At 42.1% G+C, this 26,541-nt stretch overlaps 1 protein-coding gene across 1 annotated transcript in view; it reads right to left on the bottom strand.

Moving 5' to 3' along the window:
- Positions 1-26,541, bottom strand: part of LOC133009766 (cytosolic carboxypeptidase 4) — a 194,409-nt gene that overhangs the window by 12,356 nt on the left and 155,512 nt on the right. The window contains exons 23-26 of the mRNA XM_061077300.1: positions 25,357-25,488; positions 12,930-12,992; positions 12,592-12,705; positions 3,961-4,115 (exon numbers count right to left, since the gene is read on the bottom strand). Coding sequence (XP_060933283.1) covers positions 3,961-4,115; positions 12,592-12,705; positions 12,930-12,992; positions 25,357-25,488 — 464 coding nt within the window. The remainder of the gene's footprint in view (positions 1-3,960; positions 4,116-12,591; positions 12,706-12,929; positions 12,993-25,356; positions 25,489-26,541) is intronic.

The raw sequence follows: 26,541 nt of genomic DNA, 5'->3' as shown, positions 1-26,541 counted from the left end.
AGGTCCAAAGTCTTATTTTCACGTGTTGCACATTTCACAAACTGGAAGAAGGTAGGGAGTGTGGATGAGAGGGAGGCATGATTGAAGTCACCTGTGAAGTCCGACGGCGACGAGCTCGATGTCCGGGCTGCAGACACGCTGTTTAACCGTGACGTGCCCGGGGTGACACCACCGGTTGTTTACGAGCACGGCGAGACCCCCTCCTTTCTTCTTGCCGCTCGCGGTGGTGTCTCTGTCGGCTCGGACCGTCTGGAAGCCGGGAATGGTGACGTTGGAGTCCGGTATCTGCTCGTGCAGCCACGTTTCCGTGAGGCACACAACACTGGACTCCCTGTACTCCCGCTGCGTCCTGATGAGCGCTTCCAGCTCGTCCACTTTATTTGCCAGCGATCTCACGTTTCCAGTGATGACTGCAGGGATGAAGGGCTTAAGCTTTCTCTTCTCCATCCTCAGTTTAATCCCCGCTCTACAGCCTCGCCATCTCCTCTTTAACTCCTCCGGGATGATGGGTCTCTCTCCGGCCAAGAGGGCTGTGTGCCTCAGGGCCATCAGCTGGTCGCGGGTGTAAACAAAGCCGGCGTGTGTAGCCGGCATGCGCCCAGTGATCCGAAGAGACCGAAGTGCAGTTAAAAGTTGTAAAAAGTGTAAAAATCAGTAGTAAAAGCACCTCGTCCTTGTGCGGTACGACGATGCTTAGAGCAGTGCAACAATAAATATAAAAAACAAACAGCAAACCTAATAAAAACACAATAAACCGACAGTAGAACCAGGAGCTGCTACGACAGGCTGCTGTTAGTACGGCGCCATACAGCAAACTCTATGTTCTTTTTCCTCTTTTTTGGGGGGTAGTTTCTCCTTACTCTTGTCGAGGATTAAGGGCAGCGGATGTCACATCTTGTTAAGCTAAACTAGATACTAGAGATGAGCCGGATACTCGGCTGAAACGAGTATCCGGTACGGATAAAGCACTTTTGCCGAGCACGAGTATTATATGAGTAATACGAGTCAATATCTGTGCTCGGACTGAATGAAAATCCTCACACAGCGTCACAGCGCTCCTCCCCCTCACACACCGCTCTGCTCACTCATTCACAGAACAGCTCTCTGTCTCTCAGTCAAGTCCGCGGGTCTTTTCCGTTAACGTTTAGGGTTTCTTCAGCTTGAAGTTTGTTTTTATTTCAGTTTGTACTTACTTATTAACCAGTAGAGTTCTGTTAAACGTGGGTTCGTTCAGACGTGGTGCTGGTAGAAAGCGACTCGCGTTGCGTCTCTGCCTGTCGGAGATTTTTTTTTTTCTTTCCGCTGCATCGCTCTTGTTCACATGAATGTGATTATACCGTGTTTGTTTTAATTATCCTCATCCGGAGCAGGAGAGACCCGCGTCTCCTGTCAATGTTGTGATCCGCAGAACACAGTCTCCCCGCCCCCCTCTCTCTCTCTGTCTCTCTCTTACTCACTCATACACACACTCACACTCACACACACACACACACACACACACCTGGTGTGGAAATACCTTAAAAAAAATAAAAATAAAAAAATCATAAAAAAATTTCAAAAATAAAAAAGAAAGTTATATTGAGTATGAAAACACTTGTTATTACATTTCACTTCATAATTGCAACAGCATGTGTTGTATTCATTGTTGCAAAACTTGTTCTGTAAAAAGTTCGTTTGCTATTGTGATCAAAATCATTGATCTGAAGCTCAATGCTGATGCTGTCCTGCAATAGTTTTCTAATCAGCAATATATATAACAATTTCTGATCAACCCATATCAATTGCATGCTTAAAATAACATACTGGTTAAAGCCCCGCCCGTTTCAAGACAACCCGGCCTACTTCCGGGTTAAATCACAACCACTTCCGGGTTAGGCCCCGCCCACTCAGAGTACGGATACAGATACAGATAATTCATATGGTTAACAGATACAGATACAGACACAGATAATGCTGTACTCGCTCATCCCTACTAGATACTAAGATTTCTTCCTCGCGAGAACTCGCAAATAGCTGCATTTACTGCAGAAGTAACTAGAAGGACATTTAGGCATCAGAAATACTTTATTGATCCCAAGGGGAAATTGTGTTTGTTACAATTGCTCCATGCACGAGTAGAAGCATATAAAGATTTAAAAATATAAAATATATAAATATGTGCTCTCTGTTCATTGAGTATTTAGTGCAAGCATGGATATGTGTGGATAATGCTCCATTGACAAGTAAACTAAATAGAGAAGTCCAAACAGAGGTCCACACAGTTGTAGCACTGCATGACACACAAGTCCAAATGATAGTTTTTAAGATTGAAAAATAAACTAAAACTAAAACATACCACACCATAATGAATTGTGTCTGTCTTTTTGCTATGCCTCTGAGCAAATATAAGATGATGTTATTTAGAACTTTTTTTATCAAACTCAAAGCTAACCTTTATCCTAAACAATTCGGGCATCTTAGCCTTTTTTTTTGCAAATATAGGATGGTTGAATTAAACTTTTTTCTTTTCTTTTTTAAATCAAACAAATACACAAACCATTACACAATTAAATGTGAATTTAAAAATCTGAATCTGAGCCCATCTGTAGAAGCGGCGTTGACCAGTTCACACTTAAAAAGAACGAGTTTCAAGTTCAGTTTATGCAGATGTAAATTAACTTCTTCAGGTTCATAGTTCATTTTTTGTTGGGATGATTTAGGTGACAAACGTACGGCCATGTGTTTGGTTATGAATCGATGGTGTTGGATCATGTCTGCGTGTCGCTCTGCTCATTTTAACACTGAGTCCTGACTGTGAGCCTCACGTCTCGTGTTGTAGTGAGCACAAAATGTTGACGAGTCATTTTCATGATGTTTAAATGCAGCCTCATAAACTCTGGAGGGAATCAAACAAGCACTTAGTTACTTCTTGTACTAATCAGGTCATGATAACTAGTGATGAGTTTGATTACTTCAAGTGAGAGGAGAGTCGAGGAGGACAAAGAAACTCCAGCTCGTTACAAACCAACTGTACTTTCTGCTCTGATCATGACACAGCGGCACTGATTACTGAGCAGCTGTGACCAGATAAACTCCATATTTCACTGTTCTTCTACAAAGTCACGTGAACAAGCGTGTATCACTCTGAACGAGTGAGTGGGAAAGGGTATGGGTTCATGGACCGGGTCATTCTGCGCATGTGTTAATGCGGTAAAAAATGTTAATTCCACAAATTAATCATCCCATGTTAACGCTTACATTTTGAGAGCCCTAATTTTACCTTGACGAAAAACTCAGTTATATTGAATTATTTCAGCAGAGAAAAAGGATAGGATGTCAGCACAGGCACAGACACACACATACACACAAACACACACCAGTCTCAGAGAATGCTTGTTGTACAAAGTGATGCTAACATCAACACCACCAGTGTGCACCGTGCTACAGATACATGTCTGGTCTCTGGGTCGCTGTTAAAAACAAATTGATATGTAATGGTTTTCTGAATAAAAACTTTCCCTCTCACCTTTATAGCCCAGGGAAATGCAGAGGTAAGCTGTTCCAGTATGTGTTCTATTTGCAGTGAAAAGCCAGAGCTGACAGCTCCACAGTTTGCACAGTTACAACAAAAACTACACACATTATACCACCGTCTGGATATTTAGTATAATTTGAAAAGATAATATAAATTACTGGAAATGTATTACTTGTTATTTACTATGGGTTTAATAAGTTTATATACCATTTTAATTGATATACGATGGTAATTGAGTCCTAACTCAAAATCAGTCTCACAAAAAACAACTGTGGAGAGACGATATTGCTTTCAGTAAGGACATTACCCATTCTAACTTTAACCCTGATCTGAAGTCCTAATCTCATGTTCTCACTTTGAAGGATTTCCTATTTTTTTTTACACCCCCCCAATGTATTTTGTACTAAACTGTACATGTCATAAGCCTTTTAAAGATGGTGTCTTACTTGTGAGTGTTGTGGTCGAGGATGTTATGATCTAGGCCAATGTGGTTGCTGAGTCTCCTGCCGTAAAGAGCCTTCATGTCTTTAGTTACAGAAAGCAGACTGTGGCAGAACTTCACCCCCATCTCCTGGAGCTCCCTGGTTCCGGTTTGCAGGCCCTAAACAAACACACACCAAACACACACAAATAGATTTTTACTTATTTATGTACAGAAGTGAAGCTATACCAACTCAATTCACATATATTTTAAAACTAATACCAGAGTTGTGTGTAATGGAAAAACTGACTATTATTAATTCATTTGGAGCAACTCATGAATGGATTCACAAATTCATATGGTTTGTAAATGAAGCCATTATCACTGAAATCAGTATGGAGTAGGGCGTCCATCAGAGAGAACTGATTACATAATGGTGGAACTCACAATACACATCATGAAAACACTGGAGCGGCTGCTTCTCCACTTGCTAAGACCTCAGGTTGAACATGCTCCCCTACAGCTGATCTGATACAGCTTATCAGGAACACATTGGGGTGGATAATTGTGTCCTCTACATGCTCCACTGGGCCAACTGTAACTTGGATGAGCCACAACCCACCTAAAAGCGAAGGGGTAGATCAAATTTCCTGAATGCTTTATGAACGGAGGAAACAAATCAGCATGGAGACCACTGCAGGTAAAATGCTCACAAATGTGTGTATGAAATCTCGAAAAAAAAATTTTTTAAATAGTTGACGTAAACACGCTGATCAATAGAACAATCTTTTTCCACCATTAATGTGACCTTTAACGTGAACAATTGAAAAAACAAACCGAAATCTTTGAGGGGGAAAATTAAAAATAAAAAACTAAAATAACGTGGTTGCATAAGCGTGCACACCCTCTTATAACTGGGGATGTGGTTGTATTCAAAATTAACCAATCACATTCCAACTCATGTTAAATAGTAGTCAGTACACACCTGCCATCAGGCACCTGCCATCATTAATCAGAGTCACAGAGACTCTGATTAATCCTAAATAAAGTTCAGCTGTTCTAGTAGGATTTTCCTGACATTTTCTTAGTTGCATCTTAGAGTAAAAGCCATGGTCCGCAGAGAGCTTTCAAAGCATCAGAGGGATCTCACAGTTGAAAGGTATCGGTCAGGAGAAGGTTACAAAAGAAGTTCCAAGTCATTAGATATACCATGGAACACAGTGACAACAGCCATGATCAAGTGGAGAAAATATGGCATATCAGTGACATTACCAAGAACTGGACGTCCCTCCAAAATTGATGAAAGACAAGAAGAAAACTGGTCAGGGAGGCTTCCAAGAGGCCTACAGCAACATTAAAGGAACTGCAGGTATTTCTGGCAAGTACTGGCTGTGGACTACATGTGACAACAATCTACCGTATTCTTTGTACGTTTGGGCTATGGGGTAGTGTGGCAAAATGGAAGCCTTTTCTTACAAAGAAAAACATCCAAGTTTTTTGGAATTTTGCAAAAACATACATGATTTCTCCAAAAAGCATGTGGGTAAATGTGTTAGGGTCTGATGAAACCGAGGTTGTTTGTTTGGCCATAATTCCAAAATGTATGTTTGGCGCAAAAACAACACTGCACATCACCTAAAGAACACTATACCCACAGTGAAGCATTGTGGTGGCTGCATCATGCTTTGGGACTGTTTCACTTCAGCTGGAACAGGGGCCTTAGTCAAGGTGGAGGGAATTATGAAAAGTTAAAAAATACCTGTCAGTTTTGGCACAAAACCTTCAGGCTTCCGTTAGAAAGATGAAGATGAAGAGGAATTTCACCTATCAGCATGACAACGACCCAAAGCATACATCCAAATAAACAAAAGCATGGCTTCCCAAGAAGAAGATTTAATTTTTGGAATGGCCCAGCCAGAACCCAGACCTGAATCCAATTGAGGGGTAATCTGAAGAGGGCTGTGCACAGGAGATTCCATCGCAATCTGACAGATTTGGAGCCCTTTTGCAAAGAAGAGTGGGTAAATATTGCCACGTCAAGATATGCAATGCTAATAGACTCCTACCCAAAAACACTGAGTGCTGCACTGTAAAACCTGACAAGTTAGGTCAACTCAAACTGTTTGCTGAAACTGATTGCCTTGAACCATTTAAGTTTATTAACTCAAACAATTTAAGGTTTACAAATTATTTGATTTAAGCAAAAGTAACTCAAATATTTATTGATGAGGCAACTTGAGTAACTAAAGTTAATATTGCCGATCCCTATAAGTTACCTGACCTTAAATCTATTTAGTATTCTATACTCATATGCAGTATTTACACAAACTTATTTACAATGTGTTGACAGAATGTAAGTGAATTAAGTAAGACTAACTTAAATTAACCTTCTTTATACAAATGTTACCACTTAAGTTCAATTTAATTAGTTGTCTTCCATTTAAGAAAATTATTACATTGTAGTTGTGATAACTATCACAACTACAATGTAATCAGGCAATCAGATGAAACTGATTGCCTTAAACATTTTAAACTCTTTTAACTCAAAATAAAAACACCCACATGACTCAGTTTGAGCAATTTATTTTGTTGTTCACATTTTAATGCAACCAGCTACTGAAATTCAAAGAAATATCTCTCAGATTTTTCACATATGCAATCTTAAAGGCTACAGCAGACTAAGCACATTATTATGCCCATAACGATGAACTGTATAACATAAAGCAGGGCAAATTTTAAGTGAACAGTTTAAAGGTATAGTTCACCCAAAGTGTCAGTAACTGACAAAAGAAAACATTTTTAACGTCAACATTTGAATTCCGTGCCAATATTGTTTTACAATGAAACTGTTGAATTAAATGTTGTATACATTAACATTTATATGCTGGAAATAACAATGAAATGAGGCTCATATAAAAATAATATAAATAAAAAATATTTCCATGTGGTAAAAAAGAGAAGTGAGAACACCACAGAAGCAATCCAAGAATATGATCTATTTAAACACAAAAATCAGAGATGCCATAGTTTACTCTATACACGTCATCAGCTACCAGTATTTGGCATGCAAGCAAAAAACGATGCTGACATTCAACATTATAAGCTACTGACAACCTACTCAATCTCATTTCTCAAGGACTGCAACTTAGCTTCGAGCTGCTTTCTCCCATCATCAAGATTTAACAGGACAACCTGGATGAACTCAAAGAAGCCACTCAGCTTCTCAGGGTAGCTCAAATGTAGAGCATAGATCAGTCCACACAAAATTACCAGTGAATCAGTCCAAGATCTGTGAGACATTACAACTTGATCTTCGAGAACGATCGACACATGATGAGTTTCAAAGGGAACTCCTGCAGGCACCTCCGCTTCATCCACCACTGCAACCAGAGCCACTGCTCCCTCCTGGGTTGCCTCCATCTCATCCTGAAAAGGGAATACATGTCCAGTGTAGTTGAGTGTACTTTTACAAACCATATAATATGATTGCTGTGTGGACCATTATCTTTGAGTTGTTCATATAGTGAGGGCAGAGTTCTGGATTGGGTATATTTTTGTTGCTTATATTTTGCTCAAAATAGCTGATTAAAACATTGGTAACAGATACAACATATTATGTTACTTTTAAAAGTTGGTGTATGTAATCATTCCTCCTGAATACTGCACTGCCTGGTTCGGGCATATGTTATGACTGAACAAATACAAAAACATCTTTGGAAATAGATTGAATTAAGTTAAAATTCACTCATTATCTACTCACCACTATGCTGATGGCGGGGTGTGTGAAGTGTTGGGTCCAAAAAAACCCTTTTTTTTTAGGGGTAAACAGCGTTGCAGCCAAATCCAATACAACTGGAGTTACTGAAACAGAAAAAAACAAACAGAAAATGCCTCCATAATGCTCCTGTGGTGTCATCTAAGTGTCCATAAGCCCGTACATTCAAATTCAAGTCGAGACGGCGTCATTTACACCTTGTTTTGTAGCCTAAATGTCAGCTTCCGGAAGTAGTGATGCTAACGCATCCAAGACATGAAGAGCAGCAATGAAATAACTACGTTACCTTGCGTGGAGGACGTATCGTCATTGGGTTCTCCGTCAGTAGTGAAGTCTGTCCAGCAAAAAGCTCTTCGTGACGATCTCTTCCATCACGCCGGTGCCAGGTGCAAACCTCGTGCTGACCGGCTCGAACCGGTCACGCCCTCCGTCCCTGTCGGTACCGTGTGCGATAGCAGGTGAACGGCAGGTTACTGGAAGTGAGCAGACTCACAGGAAGGTGACGGAGAAAGTTGAATGAGTCTGTAAACGCTCAAATGGCTTTTCCAAATATCTGACACAGTTTCCTCCCGGGCCTCGCTGTCTCTGGTTCTGCTGTGAATTGGCCGTGGATCCGCTTCACCTCAGCGGGTCAGCTCACCTGAGGTCATCAGTTTAAACCATTCACTTCTTCCTGTGCCTGTTTCAGAGTAAAAGCACTCTCGCGTTTCTGTTGAATGAGTCAATTAATTTATTTTAACAAGGTTTTATTGTTGCAGGAGCGGAAAATGAACAGACTTATAACTTAGAGTCTTGACGTTTACTTGCGTATAGAGCATAGACTGTATATATAAGAGCCGTGCTTTTATGTCTGGACTATAAAATACGATAATAATTTGGGCTGGAAAATCGTTTAGAAATCACAAACAGAAGTTGACCCCCCCCTCGCCCCATCCTTCAACACTCCAAAATATTAAAAGATGTATAAGACAAGGAAATTAAAACAATATGTTATATATATGTATATACATATATATATATTACTTTCAAATGTACATATGCTACACAATGAATCACGTATAATATTAGTTGGCAATTAATTTTCAATTCAGGAAAAAAGCAGCCCATGGGAATTGCATTTTTTGTAATAGTAAAAAATCAACTTAAAGAAAACGAGTCATTGAAAACAATTGATTTATGTCAGCAGTACTCAAAATGCTCTCAAATTTAAGCACACTCAAAATAACTAAGTTATTAGTTCAATAATTTACTTTTGAGTTATGTTAAATTATTGATAATTAGTGACCTCAACTTTTTTTGAGAATTAAGTTATTGTAACTTACTTCATTTAGTAAGATGTACTGTTAGGTTTTAAAGTGTGTAATAAAATCAAAAGGTGCTTCAACAAAGTATTAGTTTAAGGGTGTGCATATTTATGCAACCAGGTTATTGTAAGTTTTTTATTTTTCAGCCTAAAAGATTTCAGTTTCTTTTTCAATTGAATTGTTCAGGTTATAGGTCACATTTAAGGTGGAAAAAGTTCAGACAGGATTTATCTGTCTCATTTGTTTACATCACCAAAACCTTGCATTTTAACAGGGGTGTAGACTTTTTATATCCACTGTATAATTGTTATAATGTTGGTTGAAAAAGTAATAACCTCCTTTGATATTGTTCGTCACTGTAATAACGTTGGTGAGTTGTGTCCAAATTCCAAGGGGAAGATTTTTCATTGTGGCTCACTTTGGAGGGGATAGTACCCAGCGAGGGGCACTTCATATGTAGGGGTAGGGCCAACTGAGACGAATCCGGACAGGTCCATAACAGACAGGAACACCATGTGGCAGGACAGGCTGATAAAAACGTCTGGCTCGGTCATTTTAAAGAAACTGGACCAACTGGGAACTACACTACACACCAACAGGTGCGAACAAATTTAAAGCTGTCAACTTGTATGCGGATCTCTTGGATCAGATGTTGATGTCAGGTCTGAACAAGGCCATATTTGCTCAGATAATCAAAACAGAATCCAAATTTGCACACTGACCAGCCAGCTGTTTATTTCAGTGAAGGACATCTTCACCTGCGCACACATTCACAGAGATGTGAAGGAAAGAAGGATGACATGCCCCAGATGTTCATTCCACAGGTAAACAGACAAAGAGCGCAAAAGTCCACAATCAAAAAAAACTTTTTTCTTAGTCTGACAAGTTTCACAGCTCCTATGTGCCCCCCAGTCTCTCTCCCCTTCCGCAGGTGTGTGCCATCTTCCCCCTGATGACTTGGCAGAGGCACAGCCAGGGACAGCTCACCACCGCACCTGCAGCAACAGGATATCTACTAGGGATGAGCGAGTACAGCATTATCTGTATCTGTTAACCATATGAATTATCCGTATCCGTACTCGGAGTGGGCGGGGCCTAACCCGGAAGTGGACTGGTTCAACAAAACTTTCTTTTTTAACTTTTAATTTTTTTTATGATTTTTTAATTTTTTTTAAATTTATTTCCACACCAGGTGTGTGTGTGGGTGTGTGTGTGTGTGTGTGTGTGAGTGAGATGCGAGGGACGTTCACTGTCTCCCGGAGAAACGAACACTCTGTGTCCCCAGCACAGAAAGACGCGATCCACATTCGTTCACAAGTCACACAGACTGGCCTTGCTATTTTCACCTTACATTAACACTTAAAGTTTAGTGCAGTGTAATTGTTTGCCGTTATAATTAAATGCCAGTGTGATAATAAATGACAATTTCAAACAATACAAACTGTCATGTTGTACTGTATTTAATAGAGGTTTACTTTACTGTAAAGTAAGTGTAAATGTAAAGTGAAAACAACAAAACCAGTCACCATGACCCGTGAACAAATACAATTCACGTCTTTCCATACTAAAAACACAGAGCGTTCACTTCTCCGGGAGACAGTGAACGTCCCTTGCATCTGCAGCGCTCCCCTGCTGAGCCAATGCAGGTCTCGTGAAAAATTTTCCAAAGACTCGTACCCGAAGACCCATTCGGGAAATTAACGAATCATATCTGCTTCCTTGACTGAGCCTATGGAACAGTCCCGATGCGCAGTGAACCTGAGTGACTGAGAGACAGAGAGCTGTTCTGTGAGTGAGTGAGCAGAGCTGTGTGTGACGGGAGGAACGCTGTGACGCTGTGTGAGGATTTTCATTCAGTCCGAGCACAGATAATGACTCCGATTACTCGTATAATAATCGTACTCGGCAAAAGTGCTTTATCCGTACCGGATACTCGTTTCAGCCGAGTATCCGGCTCATCTCTAATATCTACCCTGGTTAAGCCAGTTCGTGCTTGTCACTACCGTGTTAGTTATTCGTCCTTGGCCCCTCTGCTTTAGATCATCAGAGTTACATTCTGGTATTGTTATACACTGTTCTCACTGTGTTTTCTTCTCGTCTCCTCCAGGATTCACCTGTCGATCCTCCTGCCTTCCCTCCTCGCTCACAACCTCCCGGAGATATACAGCCGTGGCCAAAAGTTTTGAGAATGACACAAGTATTGATTTTCACAAAGTGTGTTGCTTCAGTGTTTTTAGATATTTTTGTCAGATGTTACTATGGTATACTGTAGTATAATTAAAAGCATTTCATAAGTGTCAAACGATTTTATTGACAATTACATTAAGTTTATGCAAAGAGTCAATATTTGCAGTGTTGACCCTTCTTTTTCAAGACCTCTGCAATTCGCCCTGGCATGTTGTCAATAAACTTCTGGGCGACATCCTGACTGATGGCAGCCCATTCTTGCATAATCAATGCTTGGAGTTTGTCAGAATCTGTGGGTTTTTGTTTGTCCACCCGCCTCTTGAGGATTGACCACAAATTCTCAATGGGATTAGGGTCTGGGGAGTTTCCTAGCCATGGACCCAAAATTTTTTTGGGTCCATGGCTTTTTTCCAGAAGCCCCAAACAATTGGTAAGGGGATTCATCAGAGAAAATGACTTGCAGAATATCAGTCTGTCCCTGATGTTTTTCCTGGAGAGAAGTGGCTGCCCTTCTTGACACCAGGCCATCCTCCAAAAGTCTTCGCCTCACTGTGCGTGCAGATGCACTCACACCTGCCTGCTGCCATTCCTTAGCAAGTTCTGCAAATTTAGGAGATGGTCCTGGCGCTTGCTGGACTTTCTTGGGTGCCCTGAAGCCTTCTTCACAACAATTGAACCTCTCTTCTTGAAGTTCTTGATGATCAGATAAATGGTAGATTTATCTGAGACAGCAGACTTTGTGAAAATGTATTTGTGTCATTCTTAAAACTTTTGGCCACAGCTGTAGAGGTATTTTCCCTCAGCTACCACTTCTCAGATCCAGTGTTTGGAAAAATACAGACCCTTCAACTCTCCTTTTTGACTCATGCTCACTGTTCTGTGTCTGTGCTGGGGTTAAAAAAAATCTGTAGCGTAACAACAAGTAGGCACTGTAGTCTTTATTTTATAGTTTTTAAAATTGTTTTTGCTGAGATGCGCTATAACATGTGACTGAATTTCTAGCATATTAACCTTTCGTTTTACTTGATCGGTTGAAAAAATGTATAATACATATTTATTATATTTTATGAATTGATAAAACTATATATTTATATTCCTAAAAAATTATAAATTTCAAGTTAAAATTGTTTTATTTTTAATTCTTAATATTATATAAATGCTAAAACAGCTGCAAGAAAAAATCTGAGCTGTCTCATTTAGGCTTTAGGCCCACTGTGGTTACGGATTTACTGGAGTAAATGTTATGTGTATATATATATATACTATGTATATATATACTTTTATTTGCACTTATTTGGCACAGATACTAGCTCATGAACATTTTTTCGTCTTCCGGTCCACCTTATAAAGTGTCTTTGGACTGATTTCACACAATCTTACATACACATACCTTGTATATTCCCTGGTCACAACCATTGTAAGTACTCTCCATTGTGTAACTTCTTAGCACACCCATCTCCCTCCAGACAACCACCCTGGCTGTGGCAGAGCGAGACTTTTCAACCTGATAAAAATACATAGTTTCAATATCGCATGATTGATTTTGTCAGTTAACTGTAAAGAAAAATGTTGAAAATAAATAAAGCCCCAAAAAATTGATAAGACAACCTATTATAATGATAATTGTGGTGGTGATGAGACATGATGAAAACAGAATGACATAATTTAGATGAATGTGTGATGATAATAAAGCTGTTGATGATTAGTTATTATAATTGCTATTATTACCAAATAGTTGCAGCTGTTGAAAGAAAAGGCAGGTGCAATACGATCCAGGGTCTTTGGAATGGTCTAGATAGATAGATAGATCGGGAAAGAGGGAGAGAGAGACAGATGTGTTCATCAGTGACCTGAATTTGATCAATGATTTGGTTTCATTTCCAGAATGACAGAAAAAGAGACCTCCTGTATCCCGTGGTTGCCAAAACTTTCAGGACCCATATTCACATCTACTTTGACAGCAACACACATCCAGAAGTATAAAGTACTTAAACAGAAATTAACCAAGTACAATTTGAAAACAACAAATATTAAACGATCACAGGGGCTTACGGTCACCAAGGAGCATTGTACAAGTAAAATATTATTATCCAATTAATGTTTAACATACAGGTTTTTTTTCTCAGGATGTTCGAGGGGCCGTGCCCCCGCGCCGTGTATTTACCGACCGCCACTGTTTTTTTTTTTATAAATCTGTTTATTGAAACATATCATATCATGTTACATGACCTTTACAAATACATGCATGTTTTTTTTTGTTTTTTTTACCAAATAAACAAAACATACAAACAAACAAACCAACAAGTAGAAAACATACATAACATTATCCCACCCCCCACCCCAGTTGGTCTTCCCTTTTCAAACAGAATATCTCATCAACACCTTACGTTTATACATTCACATTGATGTAAGAGCACAGCTGGACAAAAAGAAAAAAAAAAAAAAAAAAACGAACACAACAAAACAAAACAGCATAACATAATATGTTGTTCATCCCTACACCGTAGGAGTTGTAGCTACATTGTCGAAATATGAGATAAGAGGTTGCCATGTAGTATAGAATTTCTCAGTTGAACCTCGGAGTGAAAATTAGATTTTTTCTAATTTAAGGAATGACATTAGGTCAGTTTGCCAGGATTGTTCTGCCAGGGGTTTGGGCAGCTTCCAGTGTAGAAGGATACGCCTGCGGGCAATCAGAGAGGCGAATGCGTCAGCTTACTGAATTCTGAGTAATTTGAGGGGACTCCAAAAATAGCATGAGCGGGCATGGAGTGATAGCTACACCTATAACCTCCGACATGATTTTGAAAAAACTCTTCCAGAACCCTGTTATCTTCGAGCATGACCAGAAAGTATGGGCTAAGTCAGCTGGGACAAAGGCACATCTATTGCAAGCTTCACTACTGCCAGGAAAAATCTTAGCTAGTTTTGCTTTGCTGAAGTGCATTCTATGCAGTACTTTGAATTGTATTAAGTTAAGACGGGCACAGGATGAGGAGCTTTTCCCTCGTAATTTTGCTCTCTCCCACCAAGGATCCTGGAGTTGGCTTCCTAGCTCTTTCTCCCACCCCTGTTTTGCTGTGATCTGTGGAGAGGGGTTAGCCTGGAGAATACCTTTATACAGCTTTGATATCATTTTTATCCAAGTTTGTGGTTTGTCAAGAATTTTAGGTAAATCTGCCGGTAAATGTGGAAATGTACTGCAATAATCTTTAATAAAACTGCGAACCTGGAGGTAACGAAAGAAGTTGGTCCGGGGCAAGTCATACTTATGGGACAGACTCTCAAAGTCAATAAATGTACCATTTAAAAACAGGTCTCGGAATGATATGATACCTTTCTCCTTCCAAAGTGTAAATGCGGAGTCAAGTTTAGAAGGTAAAAAAATATGACCTAGGAGGACAAGATTGTTTAGCTTGAGATGTTTGCGAAACTGTGTCCATATTTTCAAAGTTGACACGATTAAAGGATTTAAGGTATAATTTGAAACTGAGAGTGGCAAAGGGGAGCATGTCAGAGCTTCAAGTGAAGAGGTATGGCAGGAGAGGGACTCCATTTTACACCAGTCCAACTCACTCTCGTACCACCAGCTGAGTATCTTTTGTATATTTGCTGCCCAGTAATATAACATAAAGTTAGGTAAACCCGGCCCACCTTCCTGCCCTGCTGTCTGTAGGGTGCTTTTATTGGTCCTGGCCACCCTGCCCGCCCACACAAATGAAAGAATAGCTTGATCAAGTTTTTTAAAGAATGATTTTGTCAGGAAGAGAGGTAAACTTTGGAAAAAAACAAAAATCTCGGCAGGATATTCATCTTTATGCATTGCACTCTGCCTGCTAATGATAGCTGCAACTTGGACCACTTCTGTAGGTCAGTTTTGACTTTATTTACTAATTTGTCAATGTTATTTTTATGCAATCCCTTAAAAGAGTGGGTGATGTTGATCCCTAGGTATTGAAAACTTTCTGGGGAGAAATTAAAAGGAATTTGTCCCTGCGTGAGTGTTTTGGCTTTGAAGTTAATTGGAAAACAGACAGATTTTTGGAGGTTGATTTTGTAACCTGAAAATGCACCAAAATCCTCTAGTGTCTGTATTACATTTTTGGCACATGAAACAGGGTCTGTTATGTAAATTAATAGATCATCTGCATACAGGGAGACACGGTGCTCAACGTTTCCCCGTTTAACACCTTGCAGGTGTGCGGAAGATCTCAACCGGATGGCTAGCGGCTCAATAGCAAGAGCAAAAAGTAACAGCGGCAGCGGGCAGCCTTGACGGGTACCACGGGACAAGGGAAAATATGAGGAGTACTGTCTATTAGTGTTAACACGGGCAAGTGGTAATTTATAAACAATGCGTGTCCATGCAATAAAGTTTTCTCCGAATCCAAATTTTCCTAGTACCTTAAATAAGTACCCCCATTCCACCCTGTCAAAGGCTTTTTCCGCGTCCAATGAGAGCACTATTTCAGGCTTTATTTCATTGGACGGGGAAGAGATAATATTTAATAGCCGTCTGACATTTGAGGATAACTGACGAGCTCCGATGAAGCCAGTTTGGTCCTCAGAGATTATTGAAGGGAGACATGTTCCCAATCTTTTTCGCTAAAATTTTTGATAGTATTTTCACGTCCACATTTAAAAGTGATATTGCTCGATAGGAACTACATTCAGCAGTGTTCTTATCCTTCTTAAGAATAACGGAAATAGTCGCCTCTGTTAAAGTTTTTGGTAAAGAGCCTATAGACAGGGAATGGTTAAACATGTCTAGTAATAACGGGGCTAGTTTAGTGGAGAATTTTTTGTAAAAATCAGATGGCAGCCCTTCAGGCCCTGTTTTTTTGGAATTATTAATTTGCCTAATGCTGCTAAGTATTTCCTCTACAGTTATTGGCTGATTTAGTGATAACCGTGTTGCCGTATCTATAGTGGGTATTTCTAGGCTATCAAAAAAATTATTCATGTTCAAGTCCGTTGGAGGGGGCTCAGAAGTATATAGATTGGAATAAAATAATTTGAAAGCTGCATTGATATCCGGAGGAGATGTTGTAAGACCATTTGAGTGAGTGTTGATTTGGGGGATGTGTCTTGATGCTGCTTGATGTTTGAACTGGAGAGCCTGCAGCCGGCTAGCCTTATCGCCATACTCATACCACCTGCCTTTAGATCTTAGTATATTATAATCAGCCTTTCCCGTCGAAGAGAGATCAAACTGAGTTTGGAGGTTAACTTTTCGTTGGTACAGCTCTGGGGTGGGATTTATTGCATATAGCCTATCACATTCGGATAATTCATCCATTACGTCAGTTTGCTTTTTTTTGCGCAGCTTATTAGAATGAGAGGAATAAGAAATTATTTGTCCTCTGATTGTAGGTTTGAGGCTTTCCCAAAGTAGCGATGAGCTAACCTCTTCTGAGCGGTTAAAACATTTTTCAATAGCTTCTTTCATGGAAGAGCAAAAAGCATCACTGGACAGCAGCGATGAATTGAGTCTAACTAATCAAATTATTGTAAGTTTGTCATCAAAATCATAACCATCCCAATAAAAAATGGAACAAATAAACGTGAACTGGTTCATTTTCATCTTTAAGAACTGAACTTTAAACTAGTTCTTTTTAAAGTGTGAACTTGCACAGTACTGCTAGCTTTACTTTCTCCCATTGTTCAGTTTCACACAGCTACACTCACCACACCTGCACCATCAGTCAACCAGTAAACATACACCTGCTCACATACCACTTCCCTGCCAGATTGTCTCTGTAATTCATATCAAGCTTTCAGACATTCATTCCTCGACCATTGCCTGTTTTTGTGTCCGAGACTGCCCTATTCAGGGCAGTCCTGTTAGTTTTGCGGCCTTGTTTTGTTTTTTGACCTTCTACTTTTGTTTTAGTTTTGTGATTTTTGCCTTTGGCTTCCCAGTAACAGTTGCATCGTTGACTGCCTTCACGTGTATGACTTGATTTGAACTTTGAGTTTTGCCTAATTGCTGTATGTGAATCTGTTCTTGGTCCAACCATCACATCTCCCAAATGAGCTGTTTAAAGCTATTCAGCCAAAAATCCCAAAAGAGTTACAAGCAATCGACATAGCTAGAAATTCAAGTACACCATATACAGTCAATATAAAAAGTAAACATAATTGGTGTAGTGACACATCAAACACATTATAAAGCAAACTGTTGAAATGATCCAATGGTAAACTTAAAGGAGTAAAATGGTTTAACAAAGAATGTCAAGAAATTAAATATAAATACTTAAAAACTGATCTTTAATGTAACATTAAATACTAATTTGATACAAACAAAAAATAAAAAAACATTAATTTAGCAGTTCATTATCACCAACTGACTATGGGAAAAATTTAACAATCTTTATAAAGCCAAATTTTAAGAAAATGCAAAACAGAAAGGAGAGCACCACACAATCCAAAGAAGGTTTTGCAATGTATTAAATATCTTTAATAATTTCCGGTGACACAATGACTGATGTTACTATAGGAAGAAACTTTTTCCCCATTCACTTTTTGAACCAGTCTAATCCTGTCATCTGTGGACTCCTATATGCAATACAGTTCTGCTACTTTTTGCATTCTTTTTTCACTTGCAGGCTATATGAGTACCCTACTTTATGCAAATCTTTATTACCTTTTAGTTTTCTTACCTCTTGGTTGTTGGAAGGGTGTGTAATGGATATTTCCTGGCCTGTCATCACTGAACCAGCATGTGGACAACCTGACCCTATGACCTCCAGGTTGTGTTCTCTTATTCCATAAAACCTCCAGACAGGATTTAAACATACAACAGATTCTTTTCTTCCACAAAACATGCTTTTAATCCTCGTGTTGTTCTTGGGTTGAATTGACCCAGAGTATGTGTGTGTGTGTGTGTGTGTGTGTGTGTCTGTGTGCATGCGTGTGATCATCCGCAAGCCCTGGCTGTTCAGGTAGAGGGTTAGGGTAACCCAAGGATTGTTATTATCCAATTCTCCTGGGGGGGACAATTAGACCCCCAGGGAGGGCGCTGGGGTGCTGCAATGTGGGGTCAGTCAGACCCACACCTGATTCCAATTAGGGCTGAACGATTAATTGCATTTGCGATTTAATCGCGATATGATAAAACGCGATTTCCTAATCGCAATGTGCGCGATTATAACGTGCGAACGAGAGTAGCGCACCGGGCTGCCGTCCTCACCCGCAGCCAGAATGCCGCGGGACAACACAACTCCGCTGATCCAGAAGACAGCGAAGCAGGCCTGCGTCACCTACGTGGGGCAAACATAGAGCGAGCTCATCTCGCTGGTGATCGCGTTGCGGGCGGCGGACCTGAAAATCGCTCCCCGGAAAAGCAAGCCGAGCTCCGGGGCGGCGAGCCGAGCGCCGGGTCGGCGGGGCTCCGGAGCCCCCAGGTCACCTACACCCACATCTGCGGGACGGAGGTGCTCAGCATGGGGGTCTTCCTGCTGAGGCCCGGCGCCTCCGTACCGCTGCACGACCACCGGGACATGAACGGGATGCTCAAGGCTTTACAGCGCCTCATGTCTGCTGTGTTGTGGCTCCACACACACACACACACACTCTGTCTGTTACGTGACTTGTGTTCGAAAGGGTTAAAAATCACAGTCTGAGGAGTGGGACCCTTTCATTAGCTTCAGGAAACTGTTCATACATGCAGTTGTACTGTTTGACTCTGTGGCCTGTGCATTTCTCCGTTTTTTATTTATAACTTTATTTACTTTGATTTTACAAAATATTTTCAAAGTATAGTAGAGGCAAATTCTATGTTTCAGTTGTGTGAAATGTTTCTGACTTGGGAGCAGTAAGGCACCTATAATTTTAAATATTATTTAACACTAAATGTATCTAATATTGTGTTGGTCATATTTAAATCATTCATTACGTTTTGTTGGGGAAAAAAAATTGGATCAAATAAAAAACGACTTTGAGGACGACGTGGAGGACAAGGACTACCCTCACCGGACTCGTGGAAAGAGAGGGCTTCAAGTCAAGAAACGGGGAAATAATATGGGCATTGCGGGCGTACGGCCGAAAGAGGAGCTGCTGCTCCTCCTCCGCCGTTGATGTAGCCTTAAGCGGGGTCTGTCCGGGCCCCACGATGCACGCAAAGTCCCACGCCGGTGACAGGTGTCGAAGTTCCGCCTGTTTATCAAGTAGACGGTAGAGAACATCATCCTGGAGATGACGAACCAGGAGGGTCGTTGAAAATACTTTGACGAATGGAGCAACTGCTTCCGTTCAGAGGTTGGTCTTTATATTATATTATAATTATTATTATTATGTTATATTATTATGTCATGAACATAGCGGCTGCTAGTCCTCGTCCTCATCTCCTCTCCTCTTCTCTTCTTCTTCTTCTCCATAGGCCGGTGTACTTTCAGTCAGTACGTGCCCAGCAAGCCGGCAAAATATGGGATCAAGTCAGAGGTGACCTGCAATGCAAAATCCAGATGCAAGGGTACACCCCCGAAAGCCGAGCAACGGACGGCCAGAACGGAGCTTGGGGTTGCTCCACCTCCTACAAACTCGCACTCGGGCTGCTCACGTTCAGGGGAAGAGAGGTGTTCTCATCCAAGTTTGCATTCACGCCCACCGCCACTCTGGTGTCTCACATCCCAAAGAAAAACAGGAACGTGTTGCTCCTGAGAACGCTGCACACATACGCCGATGTCAGCGACCACCAGGACAGGAAACCGGTCATCGTCCTGGACTACAACCGCAGCAAAGGTGGTGTGGACAACCTAGACAAGGTGATCGCAACATACAGCTGCAGGAGGATGACCACGTTGAGTATGCCATTCATTTCAGTATTAGACTCAATTGGTTTTAGTCAGTGTGTAGAGTAACCCACTCTTTGTTGTAACCACTCGACCTTGCACTATCATACAGTATCAAAATGGAACATCTAATAGTTGTCTGGACCTAGTATTTGTGAACTAAAGTTCGGCCTGCATGTGTAGCCAAAGCCTGCAACAACGTTTTTTTGTCTCCCAGGGTTCTTCAACTTCACACCTAGATGTTAAAACTTCCCCCGGACACAACTTGGTTTGATGACACTCTGCAGAAGTCCCGCTGTGGTCAGATTCAGCCTCTCACGGGCCAAGCCCATAGAGCCATGCGCTCTGGATGAGGATGAAAATCTCTACGTGTGCCTGTGACAGGAGATCCCTCCGTAGAGGCAGAGGCAGAGGCTGAGCGCGCAACAGCTGGTATATCTCTGCTAGCCAGTGTTTTCCTAGCCAGCGGGGAGCTATTAGAACAGTGGTTCTTAACCTTATTGGAGGTACTGAACCCTGCAAGCTTCATCAGTGCCGTACCGAACCCTTTGTGATTGGAAAAATAAAATATGATTTCTTCAAAACATAGGTATATATTTTATTAGTGCACAAAATTAACCATGCATCAGTTGCACACAAAATCACCGTGTTCAAAGAACAAAGCCAACAAAACATGAATTTCACACAATAACATAACTCAATGAATATTTACTGCAAATCAATGTGTCTTTTGCTGTTGCTTTTCAGATACAAGTTCAGAAATGCGCGGCTTCACCTTGGCAAGCGCCACTCTCATATCATTTTCGCAACAACTCTGTTCCTTTTCTTAGTTTTTATGTCTACCATCCTTGAAAAGGATTGCTCGCAAAGATACGTTGTAACAAACGGTGTGAGTATCTCAAGGGCTTTCTTAGCAATAAGAGGGTATGGTACGATTTGGTGACACCAAAACGTTGAGAGCGTTGTTGTTCTGAAGAGTTGCTGTTGAACCTGGCTCTGCTGAAGTTCAATGATTTCGTCGAGGTATTCATCGTTGACATCTGCTGTCGCAACACTAAACGTGAACGGCTGTCTCACCCATGCTGGATATGACTCTGTGGTAGGGAAGTATCCGTCGAGAGACTTTGCAAGCTCATCTAAGTGAATGGCAATTGCTTGCTTCAGCTCCCCAGGTACAGAAATGTCTCCAATTCCAGACACGTCTTCGATCTTACTTACACAGTCGTCCAGCAGGGGAAAGTTTGCGAAGTTATCATTCTCTGTTCGTCGTTTCCATAGAGGTAGCTTTTTTTTAAAAGCCTCCAGGTTTTCTTCCGCTTCGATGATGTTGACTCCACCACCCTGCATCTGTCGATTGAGATGATTGAGAGCATCGAAAATATCGGCCATGTACGCCAAAATGAGAATGAACTCAGAATTTTCGAAGCAATCTGCGTGACAATGTTCGTACTCTCGCAAAAACAGGGCTAATTCCACACGCATGGCAAAAACACGATTCAGCACCTTTCCCCGGGATAACCACCGAATGTTAGAATGGTACAGAAGTACCTCGAATTCCGAGCCCATTTCCTTACACAGCTCTTTGAAGATGCGGTGCTTCATAGCACTATTTCGCACAAAGTTCACACATTCAACAACAATTTTTAATACTTGTGCCAGTTTCTTCACATCGACTGCCTTGGTTGTTGTTGTAAGAGGTTTACAAAATAAAAAGTCTTCCTTTATCACGTCTTCTTTCATATAGCGCACAAATACAACAAGCTGGCTTAGATTGGAAATGTCAGTGGTCTCATCAAGTTGGAGGCTGAATTTTGCTGGGCTTGAAATCAGATCTGCAACTACTTGAGCCAAGATGTCATCGCTCATGTCGTCTATTCTGCTGCTTATAGTGTCATTTGAAAGAGGAATTTGGGATAACTTATCTTCAGCAGCTTTTCCCAGCATGATATTCGCCATCTTCAACGCAGCTGGTTTTACGAGTGTTTCACCAATGGTGTGTGGTTTGCCCTGCTTGGCGATCAGGTACGCAACTTCGTACGAGGCTGTGAGGATCGGTTTGTCGATGGGAACAAAGCCGAGAACAGGCAGAGTAGCCTTTTTCATCGAATCTGGCTCTCTTCACCTTGAATTCAGCGAGCGTTGTGTTCTTGTATTTCCCATCTCTATGCAGCTTTAGGAAGTGTTCCTTTAGTTTTGCCGGTGCTAGACTAGAATTGCTCAACTTGGCATTGCAAATCATGCATTGAGGACGCTGACTCCCATCACGTTCCTTTATACACGTGAATCCATATTGTACATATTCGTCCAACCACTTTCTTTTTTGCTCGACATAGTTAGTATGAAGGGATTGAAAGATTAAAAGAAAATCACAAATGACGTACAATCACAACAGCCACAAGTCAAATACTGAGCGCACCAAGTTCCCTGCAGCACAGATACCAAAGCTTAGCAATGTGGCCTGATCACCTGCAGCCAATGATGGCCAAGCGGAGCCAGACGTCACGAATAATACGAATGGGCTGAATTTATTTTGTGTAACACATTTTTACAAAGCAACTAAATATTTGTAATCTAACACGGCGAAGAAGCTTTTTTGAAACTCACAGCGCGTCCACCCCGTTGTTTTTTCATGTTGGTATCCCCCTGCCCTGAGCATGCAACGCTGTTGCGGCGCACTGACAGCAGCTCGCCCCGGTCGGCAGACACAACACCGTCCAGTGCGGGGGGGGCGAGGTGGCGGTGCCTCCTTTTCCGCTCTTCCACCCCCCTCCGTGCGCCTCACCTATCTGCTCCATCGGAGCAGACCGGCGAGGCGCGTCAGCGGAGGTGGGGGGATGACCAAACCCGGTGGCTGTGCCTCCTTCTCCGCTCTTCCACCCCCCTCCGTGCGCCTCGCGCCCGGAGCAGACCGGTGAGGCGATCAGCGGAGGCGGGGGGATGGCCGAACCCCTGAGAGTGACTCACCGAACCCCTGGGGTTTGATCGAACCCAGGTTAAGAACCACTGTATTAGAATTAAGGCATGACCCCTCTCCCACACTCTGGCAAGAGAAGGCGTGGAGCTGGGCCTTTTCCTTTTGTGGAGAGGCTCGATAAATTTACCCACGAGCTCTCTCCTGGGTGATCATCCATGGCTCTTCCAGATGCCTGGACAGCGCATCTGTGCAGACGCAGGCAGAGGTCCACAACCACACACAGCTCGTCCCACACCGCCGTGGAAGGTGAAGCCACCATGTCAACCACCAACTCAGCCTGGTAGGCGAGTAGCATCGAAGCAGCGTTCAGAGCTTTCACCGATGTGGCCACCGCCTTGTAGCTCTTCTCCCTCAGCGACGACTGGAAACAGTCCGCTTTGGAGGGCAGGGTGGGGCCGGCTGAGGTCATGGTGGACCTCCTTGTCGAGTGGAGGTGGGTTGCCAGTAAAGGTTCGACTGGGACAGGTGGGAGAAGCCTTTTCCCTCCATATCAGCCAGTGTGTCTGCTAAAACACGGCTCAGACGACTTCTCTCTGTTAATGTTTTTTAATTTGGCAACAGCACAGTTCAACATATGCCTTTGAAAGGCAGGGCAGGATATGGGTGGGAATACGTGTGGTTCTATAAAAGGAAAGATATGTGCGTGCAGACTACACACCTCCATATTAACAATATACATCCTTCATCTACCCTTATATACATATTAGCGAGGAGCCCACCGATAACGCTGCACTCGTGCTGACCGTGCAGCCCCAGAAGTGCAAGTTAACTAATAAAGACAGCTGGCTGCTTCCTCTCTGTCTCACGCTACACGCTTGATAACTACTGCGCCACTCTCCGCTGGTGCTACTCTGAGCGCGCACCTGCTGAATGCTGAAATTCTACTAGTGTGTTGAAGTCTTTTGTAGCTTAATGGGGAAGTGCAGGTTCAACAAAACTCCTTATTGACTAGAAGGCTCAGTTATTTCTGATTCTATTTGTTACTATTTTGGACCTGTTTGGAATTCCTACTGCTGTAAGTTCAGAGATACAGTCTTTGCCTCAGTGCAGGGCCAGCTAGCAGTCGCCTGTATTCCTTCTCAACTAGGTATACAGACACACGTACACACACAGTTATGTTGAATGGGAATACATTAACTTTGCAAGTAATTCTTGGACTTATTTCTTCTTTTATAGTAATTTTCCTTCATACTTTTTTGCCAGTATGGCCGTGAAATAGGTCTTTAATTCTATTCAGAGTGGTCTTAAATAGGGTCTTAAAAAGTCTTAAATTTAACTTGTTAAAACCTGTAGGAACCCTGCAGGCACTCGGGGAACGCAGCCAGAAGCTGTTCGGTCGAAGCTTTTGCTCTGGGCAGCCTTTTACCCTCATAGTGGGACATGGTGGTCTTGGTGAGGGCTTCAGGCCACGCCAGCCGGGAGGCTGGTGGGGTGAACGCAGATGCCACGTCCACCTAGTCATCCTCGGAGCCGAGGCTAATAGACTCCAGTTGCTCGCAGGTGTCCAGGGATGTTAGCGATTCTCGGGTGTGTTCCAGCCCTAAGCACGCCGAACATACAGAGGGGGTATCTGCCCCCGATATTTTGTTTCCACAAGTGCACAACCTTGGTGGTACCTTGCTTTTGCCCATGGTGAGGACAGGGGCAGGATACATGGTTGCCATCTCTTCCGATAAATTGGAGCGTTGAGTAGCTAGTATGGTGACTATCTACTAAACCCAGCCAGCTATGTAGTGTTCAGGTAACGATCGTCGACTGAGTCGTTAGCTCGCTCTGTGAACAGTTTTGTTAGCCTTTTAGCTAAACCTGCCGTCTGAGATAATGCTTCTAGGAGCAAGAAGAGGTTTTAGACTGAAGGCGATGATATATAGAGGGAGGAAGTCCCTCCTCTAGTGAGAGTCATGACTGGCGGAGTGTAAAATTGCTTCTGGGGGACAGCGCGGAGAGCGTGTCCCATTGTGAGATACCATAACGAATTTTGAAAGAGAACTGCGGCATTTTGTTGAATGAAAGAACTGAACATTTTAGATTAACGTACTATTGTATCCACTTCAAGGTGCACCTGTGCAAAAATCATTGTCTTTAATCAGCATCTGGATGGGCCTCACAATCCAGGTGGATAGAATGGATTATCTTAGCAAAGGTAAAGTGCTCAGTAATAAAAAATTGTGAATACAAATTTTAGAGAAATAAGCCTTTTGTGTGCAGAGAAGACATCTTTGAGTTTAACTCTTTAACTGATAGTGTGAGTGAAAACGAAAGTGTATCATTTGTTCAGGGTTTAAGTGGTTTCAGAGTTTCACTGCAACTCTTGTAAATGCTCTGTGAGAGAGAGAGATAGATCGATAGAGAGAGAGAGATAGAGACAGAGTGAGAACATGTGACTTACCCTATATCCAGGGTCCTCTTTTAATCCTAAAGTGTCAACTGCAGATCCAGACTGCCAGAGAGTCTCCTTCACACTGCAGCCATACAGGAACACATTCTTCTTTCTGGAGTGACCGTGGTAGTCACAAAAAACCTGGAAGATGTATACAGGAATAAAAACTGAGCATTACAGTGCAGCAGTTAATATCCACACTAATCGGTGGCAAAATAACCTTAGTGTGGATTATAGTCCAGGCAAAGTAACTCATTTTGGAGCCAAAAATCGAATTAATTGTAAAATATTTTTTTCCAGAACAACATACTAAAAGTCCAAAGAAATCCTAGTTGAGGAAAGATGTTTAATTCTCATCAATCCGAGAAACCTCAAACTGGCAAACGACCTGAATGACTTTTACTGCAGATTCAACGAACAGTGGACCAGGTCTAACCCTACCACACTCCCAGCCCCAAACCGCTCCCCTCACCCTGTGCGACTCCCCAGTTAAAACAGGGGAGTCTTTCAGATTCCTGGGGACGATCATTGCACAGGACCTGAGATGGGCGGAGAACATCACCTCCACCATCAAGAAGGCCCAGCAGAGGATGTTCTTCCTGTGGCAACTGAAAAAAATGCAACATGCCGCGGAAATTGATGGTGGAGTTCTATACAGCCATCATTGAGTACATCCTCACCTCATCAATTACCGTCTGGTTTGCTGCCTCCACTGCCAAGGGCAGACTGCAGCGGATAATCCGGTCAGCTGAGAAGGTCATCGGCTGCAACCTGCCGGCTCTCCTAGACCTGTTCCACTCCAGGAACAGTAAGAGAGCAGGCAAGATCATTGCTGATCCTGCACATCCCGGTCACCACCTTTTTCAGAGACTTCCATCCGGAAAAAGGTTCCGGGCTATCAGGACTAAAACCTCACGCCACGTGAACAGTTTTTTCCCCGTCGCAGTGGGGCTCACAAACAAGCCCCCTGCATCACACTGACTCTGCCCCCCCCCCTCGCACATTATTTATCTCCATAACTTATTGCTTCTTACTGTATATATTGTCTTACTGTATATATATGTTTTTATGTACAGTGCACCAACCACACCATGGCAATTTCCAATATAAGCAAATATACGTGGCAATAAAAATAGTTCTGATTCTGATGTGTGCCAATATTTTACTCAATGGAAGCACCCATGAAAAGTAAGC

The sequence above is a fragment of the Limanda limanda genome, chromosome 8, assembly GCF_963576545.1.
Source record: "Limanda limanda chromosome 8, fLimLim1.1, whole genome shotgun sequence".
Lineage (NCBI taxonomy): Eukaryota > Metazoa > Chordata > Actinopteri > Pleuronectiformes > Pleuronectidae > Limanda > Limanda limanda.
This window is presented reverse-complemented; position numbering and strand designations above follow the sequence as displayed.